This window comes from Gavialis gangeticus, unplaced genomic scaffold, assembly GCF_001723915.1.
Source record: "Gavialis gangeticus isolate Ggan-Ray unplaced genomic scaffold, GavGan_comp1, whole genome shotgun sequence".
In the NCBI taxonomy this organism is placed as follows: Eukaryota; Metazoa; Chordata; order Crocodylia; family Gavialidae; genus Gavialis; species Gavialis gangeticus.
The window spans coordinates 22,366,529-22,385,182 of record NW_017729024.1 but is presented as its reverse complement, the minus strand read 5'-3'; the positions used below and the strand labels follow the sequence as shown (position 1 = coordinate 22,385,182).

Sequence of the window (18,654 nt, the reverse complement as noted above, 5' to 3'; positions counted from 1 at the left end):
AACCAACTTCCAAGAGAAGTGGTGCTTGCCCCTACCCTGGGGGTCTTTAAAAGGAGGCTAGGCAGCCACCTAGCTGGGGTCATTTGACCCGAGCATCCTTTCCTGCCCATGGCAGGAGGTCAGACTAGATGATCTGCTTAGGTCCCTTCCGACCCTACCAACTATGAAACTATGAAACACTGGAAATAGAAAGAGCCTCACATTATACTGCTATTTTGCAATGATCCCCATTCCCTATGGGCATGGGGGGATGAACGTTGTTTTATCATAGGAGTTTAAAGGAAGGGGAATGGACTACGGAAACCCCTGCTTCTGTGAAGGGATGGGTAGCAGTGGGCATACGATGTGCTACTTATTATTTCCTTAATGTACAAACTTATTTTTAATAACAAGTAATCGCTAGTTACCTAGTGTCAGTTAGCTTTTTTACTCATCTTCTGCCAAATGTCAAGTAGGGAAATAGGCTTTATCTGTGTCCACTATGGCTGTACAATTTCCATGATTTTGGTTTTGTGTTGGCAGGTTACCTCCTTTTCTTGAGTGTGGTCCCTATTTTATCTAAAAGGGAATTCCTTGAATTTCCAAATTTTTTTTCTGTATTTCTGCAAGCTGCTGTTGATACTGTCATTTTAAAACTTGTATTTAAGTATTCTCATTGCAGGAGGCGCACTTTTTCAAATTTAATGTAAGTTATAATTGATAAATTTACTCCCCACCCATCCACCCTCATTTGGATAAGCCATTCTGCCAACTTATAATTATGGCTGTTCATTTAGAATTCTTCTTAACAAAACTACTCCTTAAATCTGCTCTGCTTCATTTATATTAGCTATTTTTTGTCATTGCATGGAATGGCTTAAAAAGGACTCTCTCTTCTTTACTTGACACATTGATCCTTTTATTTAAAGTATCGAGAACACATTTGCGTTCATTCCACTGCTTATTCTGAGGTGCTGCAAAATCATGATGAAGCTATTTTCAAAGTGAGAATTTAGCACTTGTTGGTTTGTATTGTGTTATTTATTTGTGAATTTTGCTGCAATTTTTTCATGGGTGCCTGTGAAGTAGCCTACTTGTTTTCTCAGGTTATGGACAGGAGTTCATTTATAGCTCTATAAAGATTGTCTCCAGGTGCTTTCCAGATTGTCTTTAGTGCTCCAAAGTTTCTTACACTGCTAAAAATAAAGTGCTGTGAGCAGCCACATGTTCCAAGCCCCCTGGGTGGAGTCCCACAAAAGCATGCTATCCTGCTAGGGGTAACAGGGCTTTCGCATCCTCCTGAGAACCTGTCAGTGAGTCAGTAGCCCAAAAGCCAGCTGCAGCTAGTTTTGGGCTGCCCAGGAGCCCTTTAAAGTTCCTAGGCACAAGCCTCCCCCCTTAGCCTCTTTAGTTGCTTGCAGAGAGACCTCTCACCCTGTAAAGTATCCCATACCTGCAGCTCAGGGGTCAGGATCATCACTGACTGGCAACCTGATTCCTGTGTAGCAGGCAGTCTGGGACCTTTACTAGGAATGCCTGCAGCTGAGAGCCAGATCACCAGCCAGTCTGGACTCTGGGGCTGCAGGCACGTCACAACCTTTACCAGCATGTCCATGCTCGGGACTGCAGCACACTGGCCAGTGGTGTGCTTGGCTCCCAACCTGTGCATGTGCCAGGACCTTTAACTAAAGCGTGTGTAGCCTGCGAACTGGGCACATTGGTGAACTATATAGAGTGAACTGCCATCAGGGAGAGCAGAGAGTATAAGTAGGGAGAGCAGAGTACTAGGGGATTGTAGGGGTTTCTCTACCTGGCCAGACTGTTTTTGTGGTGGATCGGTCATTTTTATCCTGGGATAAATTCCTTTAATGTCTGGTGTGTTACCGTTTGTTTCAGGACACTTGTATATATCTGGGGACAAATGTAATGTCTGGAGGGAGCATTTGTAAAACTCTAAAAATGTAGAGCTCTGTGCTTTCCGACCAAGAGGTGAAAAGGGGATGCGTCTTGGAACCTCCTCCCCCAGGAGAGCCTGATCACTGACAGCCTTCCCTTGTAGAGGAAGGAGACAGGTTGTCAGTGATCAGCTGGCAGCTCTTGCAGTGGGTTTTTGAAGCAGTGGCTGTAACAGGATCCCGGCAGGGCAAGCTATCAGGGAACCAGCAACTCTACCTCCCACCCTCCTTCCCCCTTTGAGGGGCAGAAGGTAAGCAGAGGGCTGTGAGAAGCTAGAGCAGGGGTACTTGGGAAGGCCCTAGCGGGTATGCATGGGCAGGTGGGGATGGAGCGCTGCCACCTGCCACCCCATACCACTGTCTCCCAGGAGCAGGGCTGAGGCAGGGCGAGTGCAGTGACACCCCTCTGCAGGCCGCACAGGCACTGCCTGGCTGGCTGGACAGGGTTGTGGGGAGCTCACACATGGACGCTGCTCCCCCCCTCCACTCCACATCTGGCCACCGGGGGTACATTTATTTTAAAAGGTTGAAAACCCCTGAGCTAGAGTGTCGTAGAGACCCCTATAGCACTACATGTAACACTACAGGTATTACACATTGCACTACAAAATGTAGCACTACCAAGAAGTTCCTCCTTGAAAGAGGTAACAGACTGTAGTCCTTTCATCCATTTTTCAGTGCTTGCTTTTTATAGCAGTACAAGGGCATATTTAGCGCTACAAATGTAACATCTGTACATTTACCTCCATCTATAGGATAATTGTTTCTGAGTTTTATTTAATAAGTAGTTCTGACAACTTTCAGAATAGCATAGAACAAAATATAAAGAGAATGTATTTTAATGTTCACAGCTGTTAAGTGGGGTTTGTTGGAATTAGTTTAAAACTGTAAAATATACTAGCATAACATACTCTTTAATGATCTTCCTGCCACTAAATATTTGTTAACTTCAAAGGGGGCAGTACACGCCTGTCACACATTTTATTGTGATTATAATAGTATATGCTTACACTAATTTATCTATAACCTTGATATTTTCTGTTCTGTCCCTAAATTGAGTGAAGCTGTGATACCAGCTTCTTCTATGTACCTCATAAACCATTTATCTCTCAGAAATGACCTACTCATCATAAACTCACCTTTAAAAAAGAGGCTATTTTATTGAAAAATAAGAAATAGCTTCATTTCCTAAAGCCATTTATTGTACTGCTCCCTAGATTTCTAGACATTTAAAAAAATGTTTTCACTTTAAATGGGCAACAAATTATGGAAAATAAATCACCTCTGTACTAATATCCGTTGCTGTTTTAAAGCAGCAGTTCTGGAGTCTGTTTCAGTGGACAGAACCATTCCTGAAAGCACCTCAGCAGTGGATACACCTGAGCTATCCCCATGCAGATCTCCCTCAACTCCACGACATCTCCGCTACTGGCAACCAGGGGGTAAGAAAGAGACTCAATTTTGTTTCTGTAGCTTTTGTAGGATATTAAAAAAGAATTATTGTCTAAATAATGTCTTTAGTTTTGTGTTTTTGCTTATTCTTCAGCTATAAAAAGCCATCAGAATATGAATGTTGCTACCGTAGATAATGATGATACTAATAACAGAAGAATGAAAAGCATATTGGGAGCTGGGATATGCTGAAATGGTCTACACTATGCAGAACAGGGTGTATCTTATTTCATGATTAATATTGACTCCATCTTATTTTTAAAAGACCTTAATAGGTTTTGTGAGCTACTCTGGGGTACATTTTAGGTACGGGATGTAATCATGAGATGCACAGCATCCCTTACTGTTAAAGGGAAAAAACTATATTTATTCATGTGTGGCAGTGTATGTTTATAGATATAGTGTCAGATTATTCATTAGCATGTGAGAAAATTGCTTAATTGAAAAGAAAAAAGTGAGAGGTGGATATTGCTAAATAGTTCTCTGATGGTTCCTTCAAATTGCTAAGAGAACCATTAGCCATGTCCTGTAAATGTTTTAAAGATGACTCCCTCATTAAATCCAGATTTCAAACAATTTATTTCATGTTGTTTTAAAGTAACACAAATGCAACCTTCCTAAATAATCACTAATATATTATAGAAATATTTTTGGGTAATTTTAAACCAACCAAACTCTTTATTCTTGGCTCTGATGAGTATGTATGAAGGAGTGTAGGTTAAAAAATTAGGAAATGCAAAGCAAAATCATTAGTGGAAGTTGAAGAATGGTTTGCAGAATTCCCTACAGAGCAACATCAGTAAGTTTTGCAAAGCTCTGCTAATTTTATGTAACAATCAGGCGAAAGTGTGAAATCTTGTTCAAAATGTACCCATATTGAATCCTGAACATTTTGGGTCCCAGTCTATAAGAAGTTACCCATGTAAGTAGTCCCATAGTTTGGTTAACCTCAACATGACTTTTTTAGCTTAAGCTGAGTATTAAAAATGATTTGCATGATTTATTTTTAAGTAGTTTTACTATCATTTTCATCTTTTGTTCAGTCAGTCCTTATTATTCACTGTGACGCCATCATAGTTTTCTAAACTGCAACATTTATTAATGTGATCTGGGGATAAAACCAAGCCAGAAATGTCTTTCTAACTTTTTTTGCTTTCTAGTACAGAATCCCTTGTCTGTATAAAATATACACTAAGTAGGAATACTTGCGTGAAGTGCTTGAGTATTTGTTGTTACTATAAGAGTTAAATGAATGGTAAAGTGTAAGCTTTGAAATGTTTTGAAAAAAAATAAAACCAAATACACGCTGTTGACCTTTATTTGTCTGTTCCCTTTACAGTACAGACTGCTGATAACAGCCACTGCTCTGTTTCTCCTGCTTCTGCTTTTGCTATTGCTACAGCTGCAGCAGGGCACGGGAGTCCACCAGGTAAAGGCAATTTATTTAGAGCATGAAAAATACAGATAGGTCTCAACAGGCAAAGCAGACCTGTAGGCATGCTCACCCCTGACTTAAGTAGCCACTAGTTTGTCGCTTTAATCGCCTGACTATTTGACTTGGCTAGAATAACTTGGCTTCAGTTCAGAGTGAATCATGGACTATCCAGACTATTAGATGAACTTGACAGTAAAGTAAGACCATGCACAGATGTACCATTTGAAGTACTTCAGAGGGCCAGTGGACAAATGCTCACACCTTTTGAAATGCTGAAGCACTCCAAAAAATAGACCTGAAGAAAATAGTGAGTATTTTGGAAGCATTTCATTTTGAAGAACTTCCTGTATGTCTTTCCACTCTGAGTGCATCAGTGGGTGTCTTGGTTCTCTAGCAACCCACAGATCTTCATTCTCCCTCCCACTCCCCTTCTTCCGGAAGAAAAGAGAATACAGTCAACAGGTGCTCTCCTATGTGTTCAGCTGTAGTCTGGGCTGGAAAGCAAGAATCACTGTGTGCCTCTTCACCTCTAGCTCTGGTCTTCTGGAGTACTCCACTGTCAGAACCCAGCAACTGCAGGATCCATGCTCCCACATACTCCCCATCCCTGCTGGAAATGGGAGAACATACAGATATGCAAGGGTTGGGGGCTGGAGAGCATTAATTTCTGTGTGCCTGTCAACATTTGGTCTCCCAGACCAGCTGGGGGAAAGGAGGTAGTCTGGGAGACCTGAAGCAGAGTGCACAAAAGAGCATTCATTGATAGCTCCCCACTCTTACCCCCTTCCCCCACTCCCTGTGTGCACCCCCTTGTCATACCGTCTAGCTGGAGAGCATGCTTATGCATGCCATTGCAGTGATTTTAAAACACTGGTAGCTGGTGGGGGCAAGGCACTGTGGAGTGCTGTACATCTGTTCATAGCCTGAAATGCTCTAAATGTTAAGTGCTCCAAACTGGAGTAGAATTTGGAATGCTTATCATGTATCTCTATCCATAGCCTAAGATTATTAATAACTATGCTAATTACCAGGGTTATCAAGAGATTATTAAAAAAAATCAGTTTTCTTGAATTTAAAGATATTTTCTGTCTCAAAATTGTGAAATAATTATCTATATAAAACCCTAGATATATTATAATTGATTGTAATCATTTAAATTTTTAAAATGTATAATAAAAAGCAGCATGTGTTTGTTGCCAATGCTTTGAGGAAGTCAAGCAAATTATAGCTAATAAAAATATTTTCATAGAATCATAGAAAATTCAGGTGAAAGGGACCTTCAGAGATCATCTAGCCCAGCTATGAGGCACGATTACCCCTATCCAAACCATATTACACAAATCCTTGTTTAACCTACTCCTAAAACTACAGTCAGTGCTCTTGCACAACGACAAGGCATATTGCCCAAGGGCACTAAAAACACCCTAACCAGCCACAGGTAAAGCGAGGGGGCAATGGCAATCAGTGTCTTGCTGTTGTAAGTGTTGTTAAAATGTGTTCAAGAGATCCAAGGATGACGGTTGTGTCCCCAACAATGGAGGAAAGCAAAATCACACAGTCTGTACAGATTTGACCAGGTGGTAAAATTCCTTCCTGATCCCAAATGTGGCGATTGGTCTGAGCCTGAGCAGTTGGGACAAGACCCTCCAACCTGGAACCTCTGGGTTTTAGTTCTAGCAGGAGGATTGATGCACCTGGTCAAAATCCCCAGCCTTGGCTGCAGGCAACACCCAATGCTTCTGAGAAAGGTGAAAATATCCCTTGTTACCTGAAGCAATAGGAGGGGAACATTTTTTTCCTGGCCCCATAAGGTAACCAGCAGGGCCCAGAAGCATGGGAAAAACTAAACATCCTCCTTTATTTAAAAAAACAAACAAATATTTTAAAATATGTACTTATGTGTATAGCATATTAACTTTAAATATACAACACAAATATTTAAATACTTTTACAAGTATTTACATATTTTAAAATATTACAGTATTTTAACATATTTTCAAGTATGTTTAAAATGCATTTTAAAATACTGGTTTTCTGCATTTTTATTTGAATTCTAAGTTCCTTACAAAACTGGCTTGATAAATCATTAGTAAAAAGTTAATCACGTAGTAAATAAGTAGAGGTGCACCGATACATTGGTTCGATATCAGATTGACACTGATATAAAGAAAGTTGTCTGTATTGGAAATTGGCCTGATGTGGCTGACAATGTGGCTGATAAATGCCCTGTGCATCTGCGCAGCGGCAGTGCAGCTGCAGCGCAGCTTGTAGGTGGCGAGGAGCAAAGCCTCCTGGCAACTGTGGGCTGAGGCTGGGGCTGCGCCAGGCTGTTTCTGGAGGGGGCTGGCCTGGGCTGCACTCAGGGTGGGCAGCGGCAGCACTGGGAGGGGGGTGGAGGGAGCTATGGCAAATTTTGGGGTGGCTGCAGCCCCACATATAGCTGTTCCCAGCTCTGCCATCACCTGCCCTGAGCACAGCTCAGCCCAGCCCCCCTTCCAGGAAGAGCCCAGCACCACCCTGGCCCCAGCCCACCCCATGCAGATCCAGGAGGCACATGCCCCCTCCACCCCCGTGTCCTCACGGGGTGCATGCAGCGTTGGGAGCCACGCCCCTCCTTCACCCCCAGACAAGCTGCGGCTCCAACCTGTGCCCCTCCTCGCGCTGCCTGGGCAGCGCCTGCCCCAGCTCCTACCCCAGCCTCAGCCCCAGCCCTACTCCCTCCCTCACCACAGGCCCCTTCCCTCCCACCTCCCCTTCCACCACAAGAGACTTACCAGCTGCATGCAGCTCTCTAAGCTGCCGTGCTGCGTATCGGAAATCGGATCACTACTGGCCCCAAAAATCTCTATTGGTGCACCCCTATAAATAAGAAATGTCAGTCACAAGTTATTAATATAATAGGAATTGAAAAATTAAGATATGAATAATTGGCTGTTAAGATTTTTAATTGCTAAAGTGAAGACATAGTGTATCTTATTGATTAGCATAAAGAAGTACCAAATTTAAGGTAAAGACAGGTAGTAGAAAACTGATCATTAGCCTAATTTACTGCACAGTAGCTGCTGCACATGGTTATATGGTGACACCTTACTGCACAGTAGATCAGTCTAGTGTACAGTAAAACGTCTCATGTAGACATGCCCGGAGGGTTCTAAATTCCAGTTCTGGCAGTAAGTTATGGCACCTTCCTTTTTTTCTCATTTATAAAATGAGAATAATAATACTTACTCCTGCACATCACAAAGGTATGGCAGACCTCCAGGAATTAGTAAAAGAGACCCCCAATCCCCAGTCTTGAGACTGACTGAACTCAGACCCCTACCACCTTTTGAAGAGGTTAAGATCAACTGCAGAGGGAGTCACCACTCAACAATAGCACAATATTTTTATTTCACAAGGGTGACCTGTATTCAGGGGGGAGAGACTTCATGAAAGTTATGCAGGTATCTTCCCACATGATAATATATAGTATTTAGTTTCACACAAAGGAATGCTTTTTAACCCAATCAGTAGTGCAACCTGCTACTCTGTTATCTGATCCAACCTCAGTGTGGTTTGTGAAGCTGTAGAGAAACGTAAACTGAGATTGTTGGTGTCTGATTTTTTTGGATGGAGCTATGTCAGATCCCATAAGCACAAAAGTCACATGGTAGATTATCCTCCTGATTCCAAGCAGCTGTGTCTTGCCCTCTTTTTCCAATGGCTACCTGACAGTGTCTTCTCTCTCATATACCAAGCAGAAATTCCTGCTCAGTTGCCCATCTCATTGACCTAGAATCATCCTGTTGACTCCAGGCCAATCTTCTAACTTAGTTTTGATCTAAAAACTTTTCCCTCCAATAGAACTCTGGACACCTGGCAACTAGCCTTCTGCCTGTTTAAGGGTGATATTTTCCACCCCATGAGAGTATGCTGGCCAGTTCTTTCCCAAAAGAAAAGAGTGAGAATGGTAGGAATTTAGGATTGCGTTTTTACCTCCCCCCACCACACCTGTCCCTTACCAGACATAGCTTTTCAGGATAGACCCTTACAGATAATTTAGTTAACATCCGTACAATTTATCCAGTGCTCCAAAAAGACAAAGCACTATATAAAAGCTACGTAATGGTAATATTGCCCATGAATAATTGTCATTTATTGTAAGTATTAATGTGAATTGGCAGGTTTCTGAATTTTTCTTGTTTATTTTAATTTTAGAAATCTTTTTTTCAGAGTACAGGCATACCTCGTTTTATTGCGCTTCGCTTTATTGCTCTTCGCAGATATTGCGTTTTTTACAAATTGAAGGTTTGTGGCAACCTTCATTGTTGTCTTATTTTAAGAAATTGCCACAGCCACCCCAACCTTCAGCAACCACCACCCTGATCAGTCAGCAGCCATCAACATCGAGGCAAGACCCTCCACCAGCAAAAAGATTACGACTCGCTGAAGGCTCAGATGATGGTTAGCATTTTTTAGCAATAAAGTATTTTTTAATTAAGGTATGTACATTGTTTTTTTAGACATAATGCTATTGCACACTTAATAGACTACAGTATAGTGTAAACATAACTTTTATATGCACTGGGAAACCAAAAAATTTGTGTGACTCGCTTTATTGCAATATTTGCTTTATTGCGGTGGTCTGGAACCAAACCCGCAATATCTCCGAGGTATGCCTATACTATTGCCAATTCTCTTCTTTTATCCTATTTCATATATGCATTGCTTTTGAGATGTTGCTTTGAATCAGTAACAATATCAATATCAAAAGAAACAGGATCTGCTTTGGTGTGTAGTGGCTAAGGATATACGCTCTGCGGGACAATACACTTGTTAATACCCTAAGTATGAAAGTTCTCTATAGAAGACTGGAAGACATTCAGAATTTAGTCTCCCTGATAACAATAATATGGGTGAAGTAAATGTGACAAAATAATTCAATGTTGCTTTTATAAATAGTAGACAAATTAAAGTGTGCTGTATGTGAACAAAGCAAACACAGAAGCTTCTGTTTGTCTGTGATAAGGATTAGTTTTAAAGAACATGACAGAGAAAAACAGATAAAATTAATGTGGGATTCTCTTATCTTTAAACAGTTCTAGTGAGCATAGGTTTTAAGGGACCTTATGTTAACAAAAAGTGAATTTGAGGCCAAATTGATCTTTCTGTATTCCATTATGTTAACTTCTGTATTTTCCGATTTTAGCTGAGACCAGAGGCAGGGATAGTCAGAACAGTTTGAGAAATGTATTAAAACATGTTTGAATGAAGCCAGAGAGACAGGAAATGGTGAAATCTTACTAATAAACTGTTGTGAGATGTTGACCCATAAGAAGCATGGAGAAGTCAAAATAAACTTTAGATAAGGAGCTGAATACTTAATCTCAAACATACTGGTTCAAACCTTGGCAGCCTTATTTTCACTGTGTCCTTATTGTCCCATTCAAAGTCAAAAAGTCCATTATTTTCAAGATGCTGAATGCTACAATGCTGCCTTCCCTCCTCCAGTTCTGAACTTCATGATAGAAAACATACCGTTGCTTCACAAGTACAAGGTGACACATTATGAGAATGGGTAGGACTGGGATGGGAGCTGGTGCTTAACAGCAATTCCCAAGCACCAGCTTCTTGAATATAAAACATTTGTTTTTGAAGGGGAAAGGAGAAAGTGAAGTGTAAAGAAGCAGAAAGCAATATGTTCCAGGGCATTGACTGATAAATATGATAGGTGGGCCTGAAAATCAGTCCCAGAGTAGTAAAGAGATAGGGTGGATGATTTTTTCTCTGTTTATTCCATTATTTAAAAGGCTCAATTAAAAAGAAGTCTGAAACAAGAAGTAACTGCACAAAATAAAAATCACTCTTACTCTGTTTCTTTGCACAAGTTGCTTGCACAGTGTCTGTACTGCTGGAATCATAGCTGGAGCTTTAACTAGACTATTACTTGAGTGCTATATAGGAGAGAGAATTTCTCCTAAAGCTGCTGAATTCTGGGCGAGGAATACACCTACAGCCTGTCACTGGTATGATAATCTGTGGGTGCATCTACATGAGATGCTGTGTCACTGAAGTGACAAGCTATGGAGACATAGTGCATCGCTGCGGTGACAAAGCCTCAGTGGGCATGAACCGTGATGCCAAGGCTACTGCGTAGTAGCAACAAGTTACTGTGCAGTATCTCGTTGCTACTGTACTGGAGGGTCGGAAACAACCCATGTGTCTCTGAGACTGCGCAGTACCAGTGGTTACTGAGTGGTCATTTAGTATTTGCTAAGCAAGTTCTAAATGACTGCGCAGTAACAACTGCACAGTGGGACACACATGTAGAAGTGCCCAGTATTTGCAAATGGCCTCAGACAACTTGCCCTATGAATCTGTTATTGTAGAAAGAAGTAAGAGGCCCAAAATTTTGTGTTTACCACTGAATGTTAGTACTTAGTAACTGTGTAGCCCCAAATTGAGTTGTTCTCTCTTTTTTTTTTTTTTTGGTTCTGCAAAAACCAAGGCCATCAGATAGTTTCTCTTTCCATGCAAAGTACTCCCATATTCTTCACTTTTCTGCTGCTTACATAATACACTGAATACAAAAACAGTTTAATTATCTTCATCAGCTGCTAAAACTTTCTCCAGAGCAAATACAAAAGCCACTCTGTTAATCAGCTGGCTTAAGCTGGTACAATAAATGCCATCTTGGAACACAGTATACACTGAAAGAACACCACAAGAAAATTTTCCAAATACTGGTAGGTTTGTCCACATTTCACTGTGAACAGAACACCCAACAGTGCCCATGAGTTCTATATCTGTGGTCCAGTAGTGCTGTGCTTAATATAGAGAAAGAGCCTAGTTCAGTTGTTATTCATGATCTTTTATTCCAGGAATACAAAATTAGTGCTGTATGCAATCCTCTGTCCATGATAGGTTACTGCTGATAACAGTGGGAGGATTACACAAGGAATGAGTGTGCAATTTGGTCTTTACAAAGTACTGTATAACTCTTTTGACTAGTAACTAAACTTTGCTAGGCATGTTAGTCTCAAGTCAAGCAGAAGGTAAGGTTAGAGGGCTGCACCATATAGAAGAACTAAATGAGAGATGTGTGAGTGGAGCTCACTTCATTAGATGTTGTGAAAGGACACATGCACAGAGCAGGCTATCAAATAGAGTGATTTAAAGACAGGAAAAGGAGGGAGAGAGGAGTGGGGGGACAGTGATGAGAGAGGCAAACAAGTAATAAATCCCTGTTTAGACCATACTTAACACAATCTAGTCTGCTGGTGATTTCTTGTCCTACAGTTTTGTGTTTGAGTTGGCTTTTAAAATTTTCTGTATAAAAACAGCTACTGAGGTCAACAGTGGAATGTCCAGGAAGGTTACAGGGTTCTGCCACCAGCTTTTGTGTGTTTTGGGACTTGATGTCTGATCAGTATACCCTCATTCTTTCACATAAGTGTTGCTCACAAAGGAGCATACCTTCTATCTGGGTCCATTGCAAGGCCTGGTGCCTTGGTGAGAATAGGAGTTAGGGAGACTTTTGCTTGAGAGATGCCATTTTAGGTTTGGGGGCTGTCTGTAAGCCAGAACAGGTTTGTTGCCCATGGCTACCTTGAGGTGGTTGTCATTTTCTAGGAGGGCTTGGAAGTCATTAATGATGTGTCCAGCATGTTCAAGCTAGGGGCTGTCAATGACAACAGAGGGATTCTGTTGTCCTTGTCTTGGGGTTGTATTGTAACAGATTGGAGTGGGGTTTGTTGATTTGAGTGACCATGATTTGGGGATTGTAGGAATCCCTGCTGCAGATCCTTAAGGTGTCCATCTCAGTCAGTGGGATCAGGTAACATAGAATTTGGTTGTAGACAGTGGATCTAGTAGTCAGCTTGGGAAGAAAGCTGGGGGCATGAAGGTAGCTGTGGCGGTCAGTGGGTTTGTGATAAAGCGTGGTGGCAATGTGGCAAACCTTCCCTGCAGTGTCTAGGAAATGAATTTACTGGGTGGAGTATTCCAGAGTCAGTCTGATGGAAAGGTGGAAGTTGTTAAACTTAGGATGGAATTTCTCTAGAGCAGGGCTGTTCAACTCACAGCCTGAGGGCGGCATCTAGTTTAAGCCCACACGGGCTTAAACTGTGGCCCTCAGGCTTCTTCCTGACTCCCACTCCACCCATCACTGCAGCTGCAACAATACCTGGAGATTCTGGGTTCCCCCTCACTCCTCCAGCTTCCACTCTACTCCTCCCTCAGAAGGTGGGGAAGTGCAGCAGCGCAGAGAGCTGAGAGTAAGGCTAGGACATGCAGTGCAGCAGGACGTGGGAGGAATCAGGGGGGATGCAGGCTTGCAGTGCAGTGGGGTGCCTGTGTGGGTATATGGTACAGAGGGAGCAGGGTTTGTAGGTGTGCAGTGCAGTGGTGAAGGAGGTGGTGGGTGCACAATGCAATAGTGGGGAGGTTGGGTATGTAGCTCTGCGGTGGGGGGAAGGTGGGTGCCTGGTTTGTGCAGCCCAAGTTACTCTGGCTTGCCCAGGTGCAGGCCCAATAGTACATCCTTTGGGTCATGCAGCCCCCCGCTGCTTCAAATTTGGACAGCCCTGCTCTAGAGATTTCTTACTGTCTCCATACTTGATGATATCATAATCTACCATACAGTATCTTAAAATGTACCATAGGTGTATCAGGTGGGTGAGAGGGCAGCTGTGAAGAAAACAGGTTTTAGGATCTGTCTTAAATATATAGACATATTGGAGGGGAAAAGGGGGCAGTGACTTTTGCATTCAGAATCACTTAGTGGGTCTCAAAAATAATGCCAGGCACTATTAGGACCATCACTCTATTTCTGCCCTTTGCTTGTTTGGTCATTTGTGCATACAACTGCCAAAACTGCATAAACAACTCAGATGATTATTTTTGGCACACAGTTGTTGCTTTACAACTGGAGTCCTCAACCTCCTGCCAAAGCCATTGCATCCGGCCTGCAAGACTCCCCAGGGGGTGGGAAACTTGATGGTGGGACAGCGGTGGCCATTAATACCGTCACTCTCCCCTCAGCAAATTCCCAAACCTGAAGCCCTGTGGAGCCAGGCCACACCCTCTGCCCTGCTTTTGGATCAGGGCTACTCCCTCACCCCCTCCCTCTCGACCCCTCATTTGGGGCTAGGTTTGGGACCAAGCTATGCTCCCTTTTCCCCTGTGGGGCTGAGCTGGGGCCAGGGCACAACCTCTCCCCTGGAAGGACAAGCCACACCCTTTTTGTTCTCTGGGGTCAAACCATGCCCCATTTCCTCCATGGGGCCAGGTTGCCCTGCATCCTCCTCCACATAGCCAGATCATGCCCACTGTGCTGGCCTTGGTCCCGGATCAGGACCACCAACAGCATCCAGCCTGCAGACAGATGGGGCATTACCTACTAGCCTGCTGGGGGAAACTGTTGAGCATTCCTGCTCTACAGTATTTGAAAAACTAGTTCCTAAAATGTCAGCATTAACTAAGATGTACAGTCCCATTAAGATGAATGAGGAAAGTTCACATGTCCTGAGAAAGACTTTATCAGGCACCTTGAAGACTAATAGATAACTTGGTTTGATTTTGCTCTTGTTTGTACTCTTATTACATCTGGAATGATTCTTTGCATTGCTAAGAAGTAGAGCTGTCCTTTTTAAAATGTAATCTCTCTCAGAAGATGGATAAATGCTTCTGATGGGCCAGATCTGGCCTGGGTATTTGCCGTCACTGTTATAATTGCTGTAGTTCTGCTTGATTCACACTACAGCTGTTAGAAAACTTGGGTGTCTAAATGTAATGATTCACAATTCAGTGAGATTTACATACTGTTCCATTGGGTAATGCTTAGGTCTTTAAATTCAGATTCATCAAGCACAGAATAATTAAGACCGACTATATAATGAAATGCCTATAAGTAGCAGAATAAAATTTAATGTAAGTTTTTCTTTTTAGTGAGTGTTATTCAAATCCTTTCAGGTTGACCAGCGCTGGCATTCTGCAGTCACTGAAACTATTAGCCACCTTCCCAGTGTCACAGTATTTTGTTTTATTTGGTTTGTTCTGACACAAGCACTAATTGCAGCAATTGAATGACACAGCTTGTGCCTACTGATACAAAAGAGATCCTCTGAACAGTATAATGTGTATATATAGGACTATGTCTGGAGGAGGCACTTCTGCTTTATATGATGCTGCCAAATGTATTTATCATTTTAAATTCAGTAACATACTGAACAGTCTGGAGATGTGTAATGCAGAATAATGAAGACATATATTTTCCAGGGAGTCCCACTGATCTTCCACATGTAGGGTTCAGGAAGTAAGGTCGTTCCAGTCTAGGAAATATCTTCTTGCTACCAGATTCAGCAGTGGTAGTAAAATATCATAGCCTTGTCTTCCATTTCAAGAGAGTTCCTCAACAATCACTGGGGAAGTTAGTAAATTGGGAGGTATCAATTATTGTTGCCACCCTTACTTTGCAGAGTGCAGGCAATGATAGATTTGCAAATTCTGATGGATCCTTGAGTAAATTCTGACAACATATTGGAGAGACATGAGGTGGGTATCTCTATACTAATCAGATAGCTGTGTGATATACAGAAATGTTATAGCAAATAAGTTCACATCACATCAAAGTTTACACACTAAACTTTGACTAAAATGGTAAATGTTCATGAGGTTTTGTTTTCCTAGCATTGTGCAAAGATAGTCACACCCAAAGTAAAACCATAAAATATTAGCCTTTTTCCTGTTAGTCTTGTGTATGCTGAAAACACGTGTTTCTTGTAGTACAAAAAGCCCTTCCCCTTTACTGGAAAGCACATGGAAATTCTGTGTCTTTTATAGTCTAGGCCTGAGAAAAATAAAACGGGATATATGCTGCCAGTCTATATGCATACGAACAGCTTGAGTGCATTCTTTGAAGCTAGCGGGTCTACTATCCATGAGTAAAGTGGTGCTATTATGCCATGTCATAGAGTCGGTAAGGACTGGGAAGCAGGTCATAATTTTAACCATACTTTGTTTCTTGGTATCATATTTACTTTACTGTAAGATGAGCCCCCCCCTCCTGCCCCTTTAACATGGGGAGAAAAGCCCCCTTTTCTTAGAAATGAGTATGGGGCTGGGGAGGAGCGGGGCAGGTGGCTGCTGTGGCTTGGGCTCCAGCCCTTTTCCAGGTTTGGGGCCATAGCTGCTGCTGCCGCCTCTTCCAGCCCCCACTACTTCTGCACCCTACCACCTTCCCTCTGCAGTCCTTCCTCCCCCATGTCCCCCTTCCATGCAGCCTCTGCTCCCCTGCCTGCCTCCTCTCTCCTCCCCTTATCCTTGCTCTGAACCAGCAGACTGCATCCACACTCTGCAGCCTGATGCACTGAGTGCAGTCCTAGTTGTGTAGTAGCAGTGCATAGTCTGCACAGCTGCTATGAGGACTAGGCTGGGACCATGCTCAGTCCCCCAGTCTAGAATTAAGATGGAGCCTGCCAGCACAGAGCAAAGATGAAGGGGCAGATGTGGGGAGAGGCTTGGGAGAGTTGGGGGGCTTGGTCTCAATGACCTACATAGTCCCATCCACTCCTATGTTCCTTGCTACCTTAACCACAATTGCATTCTTTCTCTTCCTGCATCATTCAGTATACACCCTCCAATTTCTGCAGCAAACAAGGTACAGATCGTATAGATGACTGCATTACAGATTTAGTCCAAAACTTTCCGTCCACCTAAAAGGTTGAAATCTGGCAAAGTTGCAAGCAAATGAAAACTGGGTCCTGGATAGTATCAGTGATGGTGGGGAGGGGAGGGAGAGGGGAATGAATTAAAGGTGACTCTTCAATAATTAGATTCTATATATGGAAAATTATAACAAATGTATAATTTTTCCATGTATAGAATCCAAGTATGGGGAGGGTCCTCTTAAATTCGGGGTCATTTTGAGTAAATATGGTAGATTCCCATGTAGGAGGAGTTAAAGCAGTTCAGGCAATTAAGAACTATTCTTCCACAAAACGTTGCCATTTTTTGGAATCAAACTAGGACTGCATTCATGTGAGTCCTAGAGTATCTAGACATTCCTCTAGTTTGTTTGAAATTCTTGTAGTTCACCACTTCAATTCACAACTCCCAGATGGACATGGGTGAAAAATATTGATTCACTGATTTGACGACTAATATTGTTTTTCATCAAAGCAATTATGCAGGTCATTTAGGGTTGCATAAGTAGAACTGCACAAGTCAGGCAGCGTCACTGTGGCAGGGCATTGTTGGTGCTTGGTACTTCAAAGGCTAGGCTAGGAAGATGTTGGGTGCCTAACGAGGGCTGTCATTTAATGCTCAGCTCTCTGTGCTGAGGAGAGCAGTTTGAGACCAGCCAGTGGGGAAGAACATTTTCCTGCTGAGCTCCTTGAGCCAGGAACAAGTTGGAGGCATATGGGCTTGTGCTATGGGGACGGAGGAGACACCAGGTCCTGGGCATAACCTAAAACTGTACCCTACCAGGGTAGGGAGGTCTGGTGGGACTGTTGGTGGTGCAGCAGCCCCAGGAAATGCCAGGCCTGCAAACCTCCCTGGTGAAAGGCGGGTAGGGGGCACCTGATAACCTCCAGCTCCTGCACAGTCCTGGCTGGGGAAAGCCCAGACCTGTGAGATCTTTGAGAGTCCTGAAGCTCACTTGATCCAGTGGAGTTGTGAGGGAGAGAAGGCAAGCTGCTCAGACCTGAATGGATGGACCCTTGAACTGGTCCATACTGGGACCTGTACTGAAGTGGGGGTCAAAGGGTCAGGGATCCACCACAAGAGATTCCAGCTGGCCTGAGGGCAGGCCCAGGGCCTAAGAGGGAGCCAGAGGTCCCAGATAAGGGACCACAGCTTGAGAGAGAGAATGGTGACAGGTGAGTTTAGCTGCCTGGGATGTCATCTGCAAGGCATGGGACTATGGGCGACTGGTGCACCCCAGCAGTCAGTCAGCAACTGAAGGGGGTCCCCTGCAGTTGATTATGCCAATCTGGAAGTGCCAGCAGTACTCCCAGAAGGGCCAGGGGCGTGCCTTGAAGTGCCAGCAGCGCTTCTCCTGGCACCCCCACTCCCTGGCCGGCACTCTTGGGGGGCAGGTGGCATCAGTGCTCCCACCTGCCTCCTCGCCCATTGCCTAAGCAGGGAACACTGGCTGTCAGGGGGCACACCAGCGCTCTCAGGGGGTGTGTGTGCACCCCTGTTCACCCCCTACCCATCATCACTGCATGGGCCCTAGTGTAGGAGAAGGCTCAGAGCTGGGGATATCACCCCTAGTCATCGGGGTCTTAAATGGGTAGCCTTCTGCTGGAGTTTCATAGTTTCATAGTTGGTAGGATCAGAAGGGACCTGAGCAGATCATAAAATCTTCCCCCTACCATGGCAGGAAAGAGTACTGGGGTCAAACAACCCCGGCAAGGTGTTCATCCAGCCTCCTTTTAAAGACCCCCAGGGTAGGAGCCAGCACTTCTCTTGGAAGTTGGTTCCCGATCCTAGCCGCCCTGACAGTGAAGTAGACCCTCCTGATATCTAGCCTGAATCAAACCTCTGCCAGCTTGTGAACACTATTTCTTGTCACTCCTGGTAGTGCTCGGGGGAACAGGGACTTTCCCAATGCCTTCTGGCCCCCCTGACTAGTTTGTAAATGGCCACTAGATCCCCCCTCAGCCTCCTCTTGTGAAGGGTGAACAGGTTCAGGTCCCTTAGCCTATCCTCATAGGGCCTGCCCTGCTGACCCCTGATCATGCGAGTGGCCCTCCTCTGGACCTTCTCCATGTTGTCCACATCCCTCCTGAAGTGCAGCGCCCAGAACTGGGCACAGTACTGCAACTGCAGCCTGACCAGTGTAGCACA

The 18,654-nt window shown here is 43.6% G+C and overlaps 1 protein-coding gene across 1 annotated transcript in view; it reads left to right on the top strand.

The window, feature by feature from the left end:
- Positions 1-18,654, top strand: part of RASGRF2 (Ras protein specific guanine nucleotide releasing factor 2) — a 372,508-nt gene that overhangs the window by 205,368 nt on the left and 148,486 nt on the right. Inside the window, exons 16-17 of the mRNA XM_019516939.1 lie at positions 3,251-3,376; positions 4,726-4,815. Coding sequence (XP_019372484.1) covers positions 3,251-3,376; positions 4,726-4,815 — 216 coding nt within the window. The remainder of the gene's footprint in view (positions 1-3,250; positions 3,377-4,725; positions 4,816-18,654) is intronic.